Here is an 18,378-nt window from a genome sequence, read left to right as displayed (position 1 = left end):
TTTGGGAAAAACCTGGTTCACATGAATTACCACATTGATGGTAGTCCACTGAACACAGAAGGCTTTATAAGAGATCTGGGAACAAAGGTTGACAGCAACCTTTCTTTTGACCACCACATTACCACTGTGGTCAGAAAGTCCTTCTATGTGGCACATCTCATTACTAAGTGTTTTGGGTCCAGGAAGAAAGAGGTCATTGTTTCCCCTCTACTTTCCCCTATACTCTTCCCTCATTAGGTGCCCCATTTGGCATGTACCTCACTAAACACCTGCAACAACTAGAGAGGCTGCAAAAGTACCCACAAAGAGGATCCTAGGCCTTAAACATTTGCCCTATATGGACAGACTAAAAAAACTCCAACTATTCTCTGTCTCATATCGCCTACTTAGAGGCGATCTCTGCTTGAGTTACAAAGCCATGTCTGACCCAGCTCTGTTAGAAATGCTACATCTAAAGAAATCCCAATCCCTCCACACCACATGCTCTAGAGACCTCAACCTTATTACCACAATCAACAGAACATGCTGGAGGGACAGGTTCATAACCCAGAGACTGCCCTTGCTATGGAATAGACTTCCCATAGATGTCAAGCAGAGCACCTCACTGGCCCTCTTCAAGAGAGATCTTGATGAGTGGATGGGAAATAGAAAATTCACCCCAGGGATCACTCCAGTGGAAGTCTATTCCATAGCATGGGCAGTCTCTAGGTTATGAACCTGTCCCTCCAGCAGGTTTTGTTGATTGTGGTAATAAGGTTGAGGTCTCTGGAGCTTAACATCAACGGAGGAGTTTTGCTTGATTAATAACATGACTCCTCTACCTTATCTACATCCTGGTCTTTGGTCAGAGATGGTTGAATACTTAGCTTGGATAAATAGTGATGATAGTACATGAGCTTTCATTTAGGTTTCAGATATATTAACACTATGTTGTTGTTTAGTGGCTAGCCAGGTTTCTGCTGTTGCCCATTTATTGCTTATCTGCAAGTATTTATCCATGCAATCTTTATGAATTTATATTGTAAATGTAATGTTGTTGCTAAAGAGTGAGAAGATTGGTTTGCTTGGCCTGGGTCAGAGTAAATATCTCCAGATTCAAGGAGTTTAAATAGAAGGTTAAATAGTTTTGACAGCAATTCTTTTATGATCTTACTTGTTGTAGTAAAGGGGTTTTGATTAAGTATTATTTTTATAGTATATGTTGATAAAATACTGAATAGTGTGGGAACTGTTATTTGGAAGTTGAAGGTGTCATGAAAATAATGATTGGATTGAATTGTTTAGTTTGGTGTTATGGAGCCTGATAACCAGATGTAGTCATAGAAAAGAGAGAGACCAGTAAGATTACTTGTTTGTACTGGTTTGTGTATGAGAAGCAGAGATTGTTTTCTGTTTTGCCCCAATGTTTAGTAAGAGAGAGGAGAGGTTGGGGAAAGTGAGGGATAGATGCAGTAGAGAGTGCAGTAGAGAGGAAAGATATTTAAAGGAGAGTAGAACTGGGGTGCAAGTAAGAATGAATATTATCCTGTGTACTTTCAAGCTGTGTATATCAATATCGCTTTATTTTTTAAGAAAAATGTAAAGTTTTAACTTTTTACATTTGCCTGTGGTATTGACTTATAAAAGTCTTTGTCTCTCTAGACTGCAGGAAGTTTACCGTTAGTAACATATAGTGTAGGATGGCATAGATGAAGGATGTTTACACAATCTATTTGTATGTAATACAATCGAGACAGTAATGTTTGGTGACAATGTGGTTAGAAGTAGTTGATCTTTGTATAACTTAGAAATGGAATTATTTTTATTGCAGTTATGCTGCCTGTTTGCCTAGGTGAACAGAGATGAATACTTGAAAGTGAGAGAAGAAAAAAATGAGTTTGAAAAAAAGGAATGGGAATAGCATATCAACTACCTGGACTGAAAGAATATAATAGGATGTATGTAAGTAACCTATGCTGTAGGGAATAGAATAGAAGGTCTATAAGCAGTCTGCCACCTAGGCTGTAGGAAAGTGATAGAATGTGTGTAAACTTCCTGTGTGACACTGAGGCTGTAGGGAAAGGAGAAGAGGTGTACATACAGCCTTACACCTAGGATGCAGGAAAATTATGTGAGTGATTATGAAGTTTATGTGCCACCTGGCTGTAAGGATAGAATAGGGAATGTTTAAAAAGTCTGTCTATCACCTTGATTGAAGGAATAGGGTAGAATAAGTAAGAGTAGTGTATTTGTCATCTAGGCTGTAGGAAAGTGCAAAGGGTATATAAGTAGCCAATCAGCCTCCTATGCCGTTGTAGTAGTAGTAGAGAGGGTGTTTAGATTGCTTATAAACTGTACTAAAAGTATCTGTTATGGAACAGAAAAACAAATCCACTGTGTTGCAGTGTGTTGTGATTTTTGTCTTGCGTTACTGAACACTGCACTGCATCATCTTTCTCAGGCAGTATATGTACTGCTGACAGTCTCAATACTTTTCTCACTTCTTCTCTATACTTGAGTTTGTAACTGTACTTTTACACTATACTTAATTTTCCACCTGTGGAAGAATGTTGCTGTTTGTAGTATAATTTATACCACTATGATTATGTATATGTATTTCTCTCTCTCTGTCTTTATATATATATATATATATGTAGAGAGAGAGAGAAAGGTATGTCTATATGGTTTCCCTCAATTTGATCGAACATCCATTTGGTTACCAAGTAATAAGGATGGTGCATAATATAGAACATGAATAGCTGAATGCTCAGAATGTAGAGGGGTTATTTCCCCATGAAAAGTGAGTGGGATTGGAGGGGTGAGAGCATCTGTGTGTGAGGTAGTCAGGTTTAGGGTCTGGGATAGGTGGGGGAATAGGCTTTGTAGTTTTGTGTGCTAGTATAGCTATTTTAAGGTTAGGGTCAGGGTTAGGTAAGGGAGAAGATGTATGCTGTTAGTGTGTGTTTGTGTCTCTGTGTGCCTCATGTATAGTGGCAGTATTATGGGAAGGTTTTATTAAGTTAAAATGTAGGGTTAGTTTTGGAGAAAGGGGAAGAATTAGAGTTAGCACCCATTTCTAAGGTGGTGCACTAACCTTACACCTTAACTTAAAAAAAAAATTCTGTAAATCTGCACTATTCAGACAAATTTGAGTCTGTTATTATGAGTGGTTTACAGACTGTGAGAGGAAATACTCTTCCTTTCTCAATTTTTTGTTTGTTCGATGTTTAGGGCGCTCAGTATTCTATATGTTCGAACTTTTTAATGCCAGTTTTTTAACCATGACAATAACAATGTTTGATCACATAGGAAACAAATTATATATATATATAGTTTCACTTCATAATTTCAAAATGCTAGAATCATGAACTTCAGCATTTTGAGAGATTATAAAGTCAAAACTTCACAATAAACTTTCAAACACCGATCATCAAAAACACTAATATTACAATGGCGAACATGCGCGGAGTTCAAAATTTTGAAAAATCTACGTAAACACTTTATTAACAAAAAACATATCTCCAGCTTCCGTGGTGAACTCAAAACCAATCCGAATATAGTAAAGGTACAGTGTCCTTCCATAGTGCAAACCATGGCAACATCTGCCACACTTGGTATTAAAGTAAGAACGGGAAACGTCACTCTATACAAATCCACATCGCAGACCTCTGCTGAAATAAATGTGAAAGTATGTCAAGAACCATTAGTAGACTGCCACTAATGTAATCATGCAACACAATACTTCATAAACTTAACAGACTGTCAAGGATCTTCTATGTACTCCAACAAAACGCAACTCACATAACTTCAATAATCCCACTTCCTGAAACATTGTAATTCTGTCAGGTAAGCGGCAAGAATATGTTATCTCTTCACAGTTTCAGTAACCTAGATATAGCCATTAAAAAGTCTAATGTACTGTACGACGATCTATTATTTAAAACATTCTCAAATTGAGTATGACGCTGTATTACTTTTTTTCTTTTAGGTGAAGGAGCTGTTCCACAACTTAACTGTACCCTCAGCTCCTCAACCCAGTCATGCTCTCTTGCTAACACTTTCAACAACATGGTTAGATCAGTTGCTCTATGTCCTATTAGGCACTCGAGCCTGTGATGCCACGCATCTACGCTATTCTGGGTACGAGGCAAAAACAGCATATTTAAAGCGTCCACATTCCAAAAACACACAGGAAATAAAGGTGGAAATCTGCATACTCCAGTTGTACAGGTACAGAACTTGTGAAGTTTACCCAAAACATACCAATCGCTGAAATACTTTATCAATTCCTTTCCCTGGGGTTGAAACACTTCTTTTAAAGTGTGAAAGACACTTTTAATGTCATCCTCATTCACAAATGCCAGAGCAACTAAGCATTTAACATGTAACTGAAAGGAGAAATCTGTATTGTATAAGTGCACCAGCCCCAACTGTTGCACTTTGCGCCATATATTCTGAGAAAAGTGGAATAAACAACCTTTAGGAGTTACACCTTCCAAATTTAACGTATTACTTTGTCTTGCTGCAATCTCAAAATCACTTAACATATATTTGACATTCAGTTCAAAATCATGCTCATCCATTAGTTGCAACACACAGTTCTGCATGAAATTATACGACTTTAAAGATTTTATTGTCATCAAATAGTGCAACGACGGTGCACTCTTATGAAATCCACCGTAGTTCAGCAAACCATGAATGCTATATAAATGCCGACAGATTATACCCTTATAAAAAAATGTACCATCAACCAGCCATATTTTCGCAGTACTCAAATCTAATAAATTCTGCACAGTAGAGAAAACAGCCACAACATTTGCCACAGATGAATCCATCATAGACTTACTAAAAAAACTCCAGACTTTGTTGGAAACTCTTCAAAATTAATATCCTGAAGATTTAGTACACTAGGAGCTGCACCCTTATGCTGCTTCCTTCGAACTCTTCCTACTTGCTAAATCAATGCTTTACGATCCAGTAAACTTGAAGTAACTACCTCAGATGTGGAAGCTAACGCATCATCCACTATAAGGCAAGGGTAGTCTCTAGAGTATTTTGCCTTCATTTTTAACTCGGCGCACATCTTGTAATGCTCTACTGCAACAGGGTCACCAACATGTTTATGTATCACTGATTTTATTAGCTTTTCGCCACCAGGGATACTGCTAGTAATAGCCCTACCTGTGCATTTCTCCGAGTGCCTAAACTTACAACTCCAGTAAGTCTTCTCCTTTAAAACCTTTTCTCTGTTCAGAATGTACCCATCTAGGATTAGTACAGGACCTCCTTTTTGAAATAGCACTGTTTGATATATATCTCCGATGGTTCCAGGAGCACTAAAACGTTCCATTTCCATGTATGCAGGTAGCTGAGACACGCCAGTGATGTTCTACAGACTGAAAGTGTCTTGTACATTGTACTATTGACGTCAGTATTTCAAATTTCGGGCTTTCAGACTTTCGTGATTGTGACGCTTCGGCTTTATAATCTCAAAATGCTGAATTTCGTGATTCTAACATTTTGAGATTATGAAGTGAAACCATATATATATATATATATATATATATATATATATATACATACATATATATACATACATATATATATATATATATATATATATATATATATATATATATATATAAATAAATATAAATATGGCTCCCCTTCAGAAGACACATTACAGAAAAGACAAGATTACAGAAAACTCGAAATTCATAAGCCCGAAGCCAGAATCTCGAGTTGTCAGTAACTCGAAATTCTGCAGGGGAACAAAAACACCTGCAAAACAATTTTTCTAAGCTTTTTGCTGGGGGGCAAGCCCCCCTGCACCCCCACAACCCCCTTCTTAAATATACCAACTCCGAGATCGCACTACAACAGGGATGTGGGAAATCTTCCGTTCCGTGCTGTATGCAGAAGCGCACAATAGGAGAATTTCCATTCCTCCACTATAGTACGGTCACGGAGCTAATATATTTAAGCAGGTAGAGTGCAGGGGGACTCAGTCCCCTGCAAACATGTAACTAAACTTGTATTTTTTCCCCGTTCTCTTCCCTTCACATTTTTGAGTTACTGAAAACTTGAGATTCTGGGCTCGAGCTTATGAATTTCTAGCTTTCAGTAACTCGATCTTGTGAAGGGGAACCATAAATATATATATATATATATATATATATATATATATATATATATATATATATATGTATATAAGTATAAATTCACATATATATATATATATGTGTGTGTGTATGTGTGTGTTTGTATGTATGTGTATGCACACACACAGTATACAAACTTAGACATTTTATCCACAAATGTCCTGTCATCCAAACCCCCAAACTGAGCTTCTCTGCACAGACGATGCTTTCTCAGTCCTTGGTCTCAAACTGTGGGAATTTTCTTCCTTTTTTTCTTAAAAATCATTCCTCTTATCCCATTTTCTGTTCCCAAATTAAAGCAACTGCTATCTTTCTCTGGTCATGTAAATTAATGTCTTCATTCCCTTCTTCTGTCTGCATACCGTACTCTAACTTTATTTTGTTAGCTCTGATGCTACTCTGTTTGTATATTATGCATGTATAGATTGTGTTTTTTTCAGTCTCTCAATATATAATGTCACTTATTTATTGCCTTTATACCCTCAAGCCAACTCTGATATTAACCTTGTATATAATATGTGTATATATAGCATTTTGTCATTCACTCTGTATACAGTGTCATGTATCTAATATTTATTTCCCTGGGCTGACTGAAATGGATCCAGTAGGATTAATGCTCTATCCCAGTTAACAAATTCAAAATAAAATCAAGTAAAAATAAATAAATACCTTCACCCTATGATTACCATAAATACTAGCGCCACAGCTTTTGTAGCCTACCAGCATTTTTCCTCGCTCCCAAAATTGTTGTAAGAGATGGTTAGAAGCTGTCTTGTTCTCTTTTTGTAAGTTTTAAACAGATGATATTAGCTGTTACTTTACTGCATCAATGTCTTGATATTGCAAGTTTGGTTTCTCTTATATCTGATAATGAGATTGTTACATTGTAAAATGGATGCAGTATCTGACATTTTCTGCTGTTTTGTGGAACATTAATTTCACAATGTTGCTGTTCTTTTTTAACATTTATAATTTTTTAATTTGTTTTTGATTTTAGGTAGCCCTCCATGCTTGTGGAGTAGCCACAGATATGGTGATGGAGCATTGCATCAAAGCCCAAGCCGCCTTTGTCATCTCACCTTGCTGCTATGGCTTCATTCAGAACACAAAGAAGTTCACATTTCCACGAAGGTAAAGTGCATTGATTTATCCTATTTGCCTATCTCCCTTGGGAACCTAGTCTGGCCTTTGCATTTTTTAATATTTTTGATAGGCTATGCTCTTGCCGTTCCACCTCTGAAGTTCATGTAGACATACAATGGCTCCTATCATTTTTGTTCCCATGTGACATCCCACATCAGTTGAAGCACGCGCTCCCTCCTGACACTGCATACAGAATGATTGACAGGTGTATGCCAAAGGCCAGCATGCTCTTCCACCTTTTATTTGAGGTGGCACACTATGGCATCATGACAGTGCACATGCTTCTGTACATACCCATCTAATACAACTGCCACCACCGATTCCACATGACTAACTGTGGAACACAGGCAGCCGTCCAGTTTCACTGGGTGTATCTTGTGTGCAGGAGCCTGCCAAACCTTCCTGACTGGGAGTGGGAAAAATGTCAGTATGTCCTTACCCTACCATTTCATTTGTGTCTTGAGCCCAGTCTTGAACTCTGGTCATCAGAGGTGTAGTTGGATGCCCTGCCTTTGGGCTAACAGGGTAGCTTACTGGATTTTTTTTTTTTTTGCTATTTTTGCTTCTCTACCTTCTGACCATCAGCTCCCTCTTGTCAGTGGGTCTTCAGCCAGTTCATTCCCTGAGGTGAGAGCAGTTCCCCCACTCTCTTTAGGGTGAGATCTGACAGGTGGGAGCCATCTTAAGGCAGGCAGGCATAAATGTTGGTTGTGCCCCACCCTGCCTCACTCAGCCCACCTACAGGGACTGGGAGTACTCTTGTCCTAGTGATCTGAAGGCTTGGTTTGACCCTCCCCAAACCAGATTCTCCTGGTTTTAGAGGAAGACCCTAACTATCTGCAGGCCAGGGAACTGTTAGCATCCTTAATCTGGATCACTGTCTAAGGTGGGGTTCACGAGCATTTCGGCATGACCTCACCCCACACCCTGGTGGCTGACATGCATGCTCATTCATTCATGTATTCATTTTTTTCATTTCAAAGTTCTTAGGTAAGTACTAGGCTAGTGGCTTTTGTGGGTCATTTTAAGCCAATTTCCTCAAAGGTGGGTTTGGTAACTGGGTAAGTGAATAAAATGAAAATCCCAAAGAGATTTAAAAACTGTTAACCGAAAAGAATAAAAAATAAACACCACAGGCTAGTGGCTTAAACGAACCTCATTTTAATACCAAAAATAAAGTTAAAACACAACAGACTAAGTGCTTTCACCCTTCATTTACTGGGCTTCATCAGAGTAAAAAAACACAAAGCAAAAATCCATTAAATAGTCGGTGCAGTTGTCACATAATCAATGAAACTAAATCATTGAATACTTCACTGCCCCTTTCCCCAGTATTTAGCTTTAAAGTAGCAACTTGGCTCAAATGTATGCGAATAAAAAATATACATTGAAACATATTCTCCACACTTCCTACCATCAATAATTATAACTGTTTAAATATGTAACAAGCAGTGTGATGCCCTTAAACAAAACATAGAAATAAAGAAGCCTAAAACAGTAATTTCAAACACAATATTAGTCAAAATTGCATAATCATCTCAAACCCTGATCTGTTGGGCATGCTCCACATAGAAATCCCAATCCCTCAGAGCCACACGCTCCAGGGATCTAAACCTTGTCATCACAATGAACAAAACATGCTGGAGGGATAGGTTACTGACCCAGTGACTCCCTGTTCTCTTGAATAGACTGCCCATACATGTCAAGCAGAGTGCCTCCTTGGCCCTGTTCAGAAGTAACCTTGACGATTGGATGGAAGATAGGAAATTCACCCGGGATCACGTCAGTCACCCTGCTAGACAGGGGTCCAGGGAAGTAAATGTTGTGGGAAGAAATATCCAGGGAATTGTTATGGCTAGGTTTGTATAGGCCCTAGGGCCGATAGCCTAGTACCAACCTATTAACCTAAACCATATATATATATATATATATATATATATATATATATATATATATATATATATATATATATACACACACACACACACACATATATATATATATATATATATATATATATATATAATATGTTATAAAACTCACTTAAACAGTAAAATTACCCTAAATGAATGAACATTAAGTCTGCTTTGCTCTTATTTTTAAAACACTTGTTATTGAGCAATATATATTAATACCAGGATATTCCTTGGTGTTTAATCTTAATTGCCAAATAGTTTCTTTGATTTCAAGCAAGTTCTTAAAATCGCTACCTCTCTCGTCCTCACAAATTCTATCAATAATGAAAAATAAAAACTTTTAAAAAATGTTACATTTTGTACTGTGCATGTTGTTTCTTTTTTTGTTTTTAATATCCCTAATGTGCTCAGCAATTCTCTCCTTCATTTTTCGTGTGGTTTTCCTCGCATAGATTGCTGAGCAGCTCATGCATGTCACTACATAAACCACCATTTTGGTGTTACAGTTACACTGCCAGGGCACTGGATGTTTCTGTTGTGGCCATAAATGAACACGTAAGGGCCATTTATTTTTTATTTTTTTTCGGTTAACTGGGTAAGTGGACTGGTCAGCCTGACCCTTTTCAGCCATAACCTGAGCACTGTTAATGAGTAGCAATAGATACACGAATGCATTAGACTATTAATCATCAAATGGATATTGATATGAAGTGGAGAAAATTAGGCTAGCTAGTAAGGAATACATTTTGTATAAAGTATATACATAAATATGACTTTGAGCAAAACCGTATGATGTAAGTTGCAGAAATGGTATGCTCTGTCAGGTAACTGCTCATCCAGGTCTTCAAAGCATGTACATTAGTGTGGATTCAGTAGTTGCTGATTGAGATTGTTTTTGAAACTTCTGTATTTTCTAGACTGAAGTCAGCAGGTAGTGATACCATGTTAGCAGGGCTAATTTATTAAATACTTTCTTACCGACTGCCTTTCTGAATAATGGCCTTATTAAGGATGCAGTAGCTTAATGTGAACTTCTCACTTTGCATTTGCATGTCTGCTGTTTAACTGCTAGTTGAGTTTTTAGAGGTGGGCAGGATTGTAGATTAACAATTCTGACTAGATTTGTACCAAACGCCATATTTGCTCTGCCTTGCACTGGAGGCCATCTAAATCTTTTTAATAGATCACAGTGGTGCAAGCATTTACTAGCTAAGAGTGCTGAGAAACATATTTTAGTTTCTATAATTTGGAGTAGCTAGATATTATATGAGGAAAGACAGATAATGATGGTCAAGCTGTACTCTAGTTTTGGGACCAACACATTTCTAGCAACTGCCTGTCTTGCAGCAGGTGAAACTAAATATGATATTTTGTTGCATAGTTTGAGTTGACTCAGTACCATATCAGTAGCTGAATATGAACGTTGACTGTTCTTTTAATTAGACTCAGGACTGGTACTAGGTTTATAAGTTCATAGGTGTTTACTAGGCTAATGAGCCCTAGGGCCCTTAAAAGCCTAGCTGTGCAACTCTGTCCATCACAGACATTGGAGCCAGACCGGGGTGAATTTCTGATTACCCATCTATTGATCCAAACTGCATTTAAATATGGATAAGTTGGAACTTTGCTTCACATGGATGAGGAACCTGTTCCTGGAAATGGGAATTCTGTTAGAAATATCTTTCTCTCAAACATACACTATTTATGTTGCAAGCAAAAGTTCTGATGTTGTTTGTTTTGTGGATGTGCAAAAGATTCATCAAAATAGGGTCCAGGGATGCCTGTATGCTAGGCAAAGATCACTTCTCAGAAGTCTGTATGATACCGAGTGAAGAGGCAAACCTTTGAGGCAGTTAATGTAGGGCATTGTGTTTACTCCCTATATTCTTTTTGTAAGGGAACCTGGACATTCCATTTGCTGCATGTATCTGATCAAGTACATACTAAAGGGAGATTTTACTCTATGATGGGCCTGATGAGGGCTGAATAAAGTGATATGATGACCTCTGTGGACCTAAATACCTTGCTTATAAGTTGAGCAACATAGAAGGATTTTCTTACTAACTTGGACACATGTTAGTGAAAGGCTAGGTTGCTATCTACATGAGTTCCTAGATCTCTGACTTTTAAGGGTGTTTTTTTGATAAATTAGTTACCCATGGCAGCAGACTTCCCAAAAGGTACTACAATGCATTTCTTGGTATTGAGTTTTAAGCCATGCCTTTGACACCAAGCATTTGTCTGTATTAGACTTTCCTGAAGGATTCTCTCATCTTGGGGGATTCAGTGACTGCTTCCACATTGCAAACATCTGAGAATTTGGTTAGTCAGAAGCCTTGACGTTGGCTGTGACATCCGAGATGTAGATGAAAAAGAGGAATGGGCCTAGCACAGAGCCCTGGGGACTCCACTGCTGACTGGCCTCAATTCTAACTTCCTGGGTTCTGTCAGAGAGCCAGCTAGCTATCCAGAGTGTTATGAATGAGTATTGTATCAAATGTCTTCGCCAGATCTAGGTAGGCAGTATGCACCATTTTCCCCTCATCCATTACTTATTGACCTTTTCAAAGAATTCTACCAGATTCAGTAATATGACTTTTCTTTGACAAAGCCAAACTGAGATGGATCAAGTTTCTGGAGGTCTCCTATAGCCTTGTTGATAATTTCCATGTAATTCTTTCCATGGCTTTGCAAAGAACACTAGTCATACTAATGGATCTGTAGTTTTCAAAATCTGTTAAGGGTCCTCCATTATGAAGGGGATGAATGTCACAGTCCTCAATTCATGTGGTACAAAGCCTGTTTTAAGATTATAGTTAAATAATGACACCAGGAGTCCTGATAAGTCATAATTTAGACTATTCAGGAGGCATCCTGCGATGTTGTTGGGCCCCACTGAGGCCGTGTTCTTGGCTTTAGTAAGTGGAGCCTGTACGTGTTACCTAGTTATAGTTGGAGGAGTTATGATTGAGGATATTATTGGGGGGGTTGGGGGCGAGAAGGGGAGTAAAGTTGGAAATGAATATGTTTGCTGACAGGTTCTCTGTATTGCAAGGCTCATTGAATTTGGCACCATTAACTACCAGTTCAGCATATTGCTGTGTGCTGTCGTTGAGGTTTCTGACATAGCTGTAGAAGACCTTCTGGTTATCTTTCACCTGGAGGGATATCTCAACCTCAAAGTTGGCTTTGCATGACTTAATTAGCTCTCTCTGTTGACAATTTGCCTTGATGAGAGAGTTTTTAATCTTTGTGGGAATTACCCTTCCTGATTTTTGCCATCATTTATTTTCCTTTTGTTGTATAACCTGTTTAATTTGGGATGCCACCAAGCTGATTTGTTTCTGGGACTAGTAATGGGCTGACTTCTGGTAGGTATAGAAGTCTCTCTGCAGCCACTGACATGGTTGTATAGAGTTCCTGAGAGCAATTCAGCATATGCCAGTGTGTTCTACGAGTTTAGAAGGGCTTTGAATTTTGACAAACCATCACTTAATAACAAAGAATTTGTGTTGGAATAGTGCCTAACTGTTACTGGTTTGTATGGGATCATGGAGTTGATTTTGATTTTGAAGGAGACACCTTTATGGTTGGATCTTGCCAGGAAGGATGAGACATTGGGGGGAGTGGGGGCATTTTCCCATATTTGTGAGCATGAGTTCCAGTATGTTGGAGCCTCTAGTGGGCATATTCATTATTTAGTCAAGGGTGTTTGCATTTGCAAAGTTCAGGAATCTCAATGCCTGTAGATCTGAGGCATTCTCAATCTATAGAGGGGTAATTAAAGTCTCCCATGAACAGGGTGTTAGGTTGGGTGGTAAATGTCTCTAGGAGGTCCAAGTATGCATTGTGAGCTTTCTGGAACATGGAGGGTGGCCTATAGCTGTCTAGGATATGATACAGGATTTTGTCTTTGGTGATCTGCACATGGAGAAACTCCAGCACATCATCCTGGTTGACCACCCTAGAAGTAAGCTTGTTGATGTATATTGAGACACCACCTTTAGCCCTTGTTTGTGCAACTACTGATCTAAAAGTATGGAAGGTACTGAAAACTTGGACTGCTGGGGTACTCTCTGCCACTTTAAACCATGTCTCAGTAAATGCACAAATGTCTCTGTTCTCAAGTGTGAGGAGGGCTTGGAGGGAGTGTAGTTTTTTTGTTTAGGCCGCTGGCATTGAGCAGTAACACCTTGAGGTTCTGTTGAGTTAATTTTGCTATGTCAGTAGGTCTGTCAATTTGGCATTGCCTAAAATGGGCACTATGGGGGGTGGACAAAGCCTTAGTCAGTGTTTGAAGGCCTAGAGGGATAGGTGCAGACCATCTTTGGCAAATCAACATGGTCTGTTGATCATGTCCTCCCAAGCTGACAAGTATTGGATCCCCTTAGAATGACATCTGAAAGATAGCCAGTTGCTGAAATCAACCTATTTTGCTCATATTGTAGTATCATCCTCAGTGATGGTAATATGCTACTCAGTGGCAGGCTCATACCAGCCTGAGGGACATAATCTGAAAGCTGCATAATGTCACTCTTCATATGATACAGGGAGGTACATCTCAGTTCATTTCCTCTTACATGGACTGTGATGGAATTATACTGGTACCTGTGACACAATGACTTGAATGCATGTGTGATTTGGCAGATCCTGTTACCAGATAAGCACCTAACAGTATCTTCTCCTTGTTCAGCCTGGTTAGAGGGACATCAGTCTGTCTTACAATGGAGTCCCCTATGATGAGAGCCCTGGTAAGTGTGTTTGCTTGCCGTAGGGGCTTAGTGTTTGGGGTTGCATTGAGAGTGACAGTATGTGTGGTGTTAGGTGTCATTTTTTTCTCAGTGCCTTTGGGCTTGCCGAGACATAGCTTTGACAATGAGTGGTCTAAGCGATCTTTGTTGTTTAGGAAGCTTGCTTTTAAGTTATTCATTAGACGTTAGTCTATGTGTGTTGAGGTGAGTGTTGTGTGTGTGGTTACAGCAACCTGATATGGACTTGTTTGCGAGAGCTAAGCTTCTACTGTCATTGTGTAAGTACACCTCTCACATACTGCTTCTGATTCTTTAAGGATTAAGTGGTTTTCAGTAAACATGAAACAATTGTTACATTGTCTCAAAATGCCCATATCCACCATGCTGGCTACAGAGAAGTTAGGAAACAGCATATCTATACTGTCCATTCGTTTGATTTGTGAGCTACAAGGGGGTGGTGTGTTAGGATTAGAAGGCTCTTAAGGGTGCTTTGTGCAGGCTAATAAGGGTGGTTTATTGAGGCAGATTATGCTAAACAGTACTAAATTCTATTAACTTTAATGTTAACACAATACTGAATTATTTTATATATGTAGGTATTGCCACTCAACGCTCAACTAGCTGCTGTAAGCTTGTTGGTGCACTAGGCATTTGCCACTAGAAGCCAAGAAAGGCCAACAGCAAACTACCAATAGTTTGAATGAAACAGGTGACCAGGTGCAAAGTGCACAGATGAATGACACACAGAGGGAGCCAAAACAATAAAATCCAGTAATTTATTGAAAGATTAAGCACGTTCGTCCTGCTATCATCAGGACAATTTCACAAATGTAGAACAGTTAATAAACTGGACAAACTCATATGAAGGAAAAATGTATTTAATAATTCTCTTAATTGTTCTAAGAACTTTAAAAAAACAAATATTTCCATGGACTCTTTAAAGGATGGTATTTATACCTTTGAGAACATGTTGTTTAAGTTGAAAAGCTTAAAGCTAGACAATATGTACCTTGAAGAATATATTAAAAGACAGCTATTGCCTCAGGCTTGCATGTATTTAAATTTCCTAATGGTTTAGACTACAGTAATGATATGGTAAAGATTTTACTAACTTATTTGATAAGTTTGGTTTTGAATTTATGCAGCTCATTATCAAATACAATAAGTGTAAAATTGATAAGCTACTGAGTGAAGCTGATAATCTAAATAATTTTATTAGAAATGGTTTATTATCTGAGTATCATAGGAATACATATGAAAATGTTTTTATTAAGGTGGACCGGAGATGTGATGAAATTATTAAATGTAAACAAATGAAGCTATTCAGCGATATAAAATAGTATGCTGACAAAGTTGCTTACCCACTGAACGTTTACAAAAACAAAGGTTTAAGTACCTCAGCGAAAAGTCTTTATGACACAAACAGTGATAGTACAAAACAGGGATGGTTTGCAAATAGGGAATGAACAAACACCTACTGTTGATAACACTAATATTGATTTAGTTGATTTTCCCCACTTCGGGAGCCCTAACAGGCAGGGAGAAACTACTGATTCTAATTCAGATTTTACAATTGTAAAAGGAAAGGTGAAACTGCCAGGGAAAGTGAAGAGAAAAACAAAGACTTAGCTATTGTGTTACACGATGACGGAGTGACACATACTTTAAATGGCTACAATATGTATAATTATAGTAGTGTTGTAACTACCCCCAAGCATTTTTCTATTTTTTTAAAAGGTTGAAATTTGCACCATCTGGTAAACTCAATATCTGTGACACATTAATAGAACTTAAACTATTTATTTGAAAGTTGAACTCATCTCTTATATATAATGGGAGTGAAGGAGTATGTGAAGAGGAAAAGGAGATTACACATTAAAAAAGTCTCTTCAACCTCTCCCCCCCACTTTACTCTATTTTGCAGGTTTTCAAATTAGCTTGTATGGTGGACCTGTACAAGTTACCTGTGAATAAGACACTGCGTAAGTCTTATAATTTGACATATAATGAGAAGGTGACTTTGGAGGGTTTAGTCTGCAATCCTAATATCAGAATCATGAAACCTGACAAGTGTGGGAGGGACAGTTTTATTGGTGTGATAGATTATTCCACCACCATGTTTCACATTCTTCATGATAGTACCGTTTATTCCCTTATTTCCAGTAATGAAATTAATATTGCATATCATAGGATAGATTTAATTTTAGAAGATTTATTGTTTCAAGAAAGAATATCTTTGAAAACTTATGAATTTTTGAAGGTCAACAAATCCAGAGTCCCCTCCATCTTTGGGATTCCAAAGATTCGCAAGAATATTGTCAACCCACTATTTAGACCAGTTGTTGCTGCTAGGGGCTCAGAAACCCATCCCATAGCTGTTTATATTGATAAATCACTTAAGTTCATCACACATACGAAGACCTATATGTTAAGGGACTCATGGGACTTTTTAGGGAGACTTACCCCAGATTTAGTTACAGCTGGTATTGTTTTTTTTTAACAGTTGACGTTGTCGACCTTTTTACTTCTACGCCCGTGGATGAGGATTTAGATTTATTCTATGAAAGTCTTTCCAGTTTTCAACCACTTAAGAGGTATGATACAAACTTGTTATCTGAATTAACTAGAGTAGTTTTGGAAAACAATTGTATATTCTGTGAGGGGGAAACTTTTCGACAGAATGGGGGGGTTGCTATGGATGCAGCTTGCTCCCCGATATATGCTAATCTGGTCCTTTAGGGTGGGAGAAAATGTTTATTTTTAATTTAAAATTCGGGACTTCCATTAAGTTGTACCTGAGATTCCTGGGTGATATTTTTATTCTTTGGGATGGACCTGAAGATGAGATGGTTTTACTATTTGAGTAATACTATCTCCTTTTTAAAATTTATGTTCAGCTATCACAAAAGTGTTATAAACTATAGAGAAACTAGAGCTGACATTTCTGAAGGTACTTTTAAATTTAAGGTGTACAGAAAGCCTACAATAAGCATTTCTTACCTGCCCTTCACCAGTACCCACCCCATTAGTCAGAAAAAAATTCTGGTGAAAGGGCAGTGAATTTGGGCTGCTTGAATGACTTTGCATTATGATGATTTAGTGAAAGGAATTAATTTTGTTTCAGGCTTGTTCACCAACAGAGGTTACCCCAGGGATTTAGTTATTACCATTGCACAGGAAGTACTCACAGATGGGGTGCGAAATACAAACCATTCCTGGGCATGGAATTTGTTGGTTGCAAGTTCAATTCCAGCAATGATGATAAATATTTTGAGAGGGCTATTGTAGTGGAATTCAGTTATGCTGCACCAAAAATTAAGAAAATTATTTCCAGAAATTGGAATATGTTAAGGTTTAACCCTGACATAGTAAGGATTTTAGGAAAAAGTAAAGCTCTGACATAGTAGGAATTTTAGGAACAGACCCTAAATGTTTGTCTGAGACAGGTCATAATTTAAAGAACTTATATGAAATTAATGTTTATCAAAAGAAGAAAGGAACTATAGGTGCTAAAAATGTGGGAATTGTGGGCAGTGTCAGTACATTTTGGAAAGGGAGAGTCTTGTTTTAGAGAATGTAACCCGGAGCAACGTAGTTCTTAAAAAAGGAAATTCTGCTAGTAAAGGGATACTTTATTTAGCCATTTGCAAAAAACAATTCTTGTTTTTTATATCTGGAAGATGGAAAGGACACTTAAAAACTGAATATATGAACATATGCACAATATTAAGACCAGAACGTGAATAATGTGCTTTACAAACATTCACTGCTTAAAACATCCCATGATGAATTTTTATTTGGCATCTTGGAACGGGTGGACATTGACCCCAGAGGAGGTGACGGGGAGAACGTGTTGCAGTACAAAGAACTGTTGTGGCAGTTTAGACTAAATGCCATGACCCACCCTGGTCTAAATGGCTATGTGTCCGTCAAACCTATTTTAAAGTGCAGAGCAGCCAAATTGTAGAACATAACTGGCTTCAAGTATGCTTGTCCACCTTATTTATTCACTTTAGCACTTTTTACAACTGTCTTTGATAATACAGTTATGCTATCTTTTAAAACTATTCTTAATACTTAGTTACAAATTTCTACCTGAGTTATTTAACTATTTTTAGAATTTTTAACAATTCAACATTTTATAATATTCATTAATGGAAATTTTGCATTTTATTATGGAATTTTTTATTTTTATTTATTTAATTCACCTATCTATTTAGCTCATTGTGGCAACAGTATGCTTTTCTCCTTTTGAATAGAGTACAAGCTTATGGGTTACATCAATGAAAACTTACATTGTCTTTTTCAAAATATAATTAGCACAAATTGGTTTTGCTAGTTTAAATATTTTATACCAATTAATGGAGTGTTTATAAACTGAATGCTGAGTGTTTTATTTTATCTTGATTAAGTATTGATGATAGCAGG

The 18,378-nt window shown here is 37.7% G+C and overlaps 1 protein-coding gene across 1 annotated transcript in view; it reads left to right on the top strand.

Annotated features, from left to right (window-relative positions):
• Window positions 1-18,378, top strand: part of GSTCD (glutathione S-transferase C-terminal domain containing) — a 1,728,465-nt gene that overhangs the window by 1,529,430 nt on the left and 180,657 nt on the right. Inside the window, exon 9 of the mRNA XM_044061304.1 lies at window positions 7,138-7,271. Within this exon, the coding sequence (XP_043917239.1) occupies window positions 7,138-7,271 (134 nt within the window). The remainder of the gene's footprint in view (window positions 1-7,137; window positions 7,272-18,378) is intronic.

This window comes from Protopterus annectens, chromosome 2.part0, assembly GCF_019279795.1.
Source record: "Protopterus annectens isolate FY-2018-M chromosome 2.part0, PAN1.0, whole genome shotgun sequence".
In the NCBI taxonomy this organism is placed as follows: domain Eukaryota; kingdom Metazoa; phylum Chordata; order Ceratodontiformes; family Protopteridae; genus Protopterus; species Protopterus annectens.
Note: the sequence above shows the minus strand (reverse complement) of the source record. Positions and strands in the feature narration are given on the sequence as shown.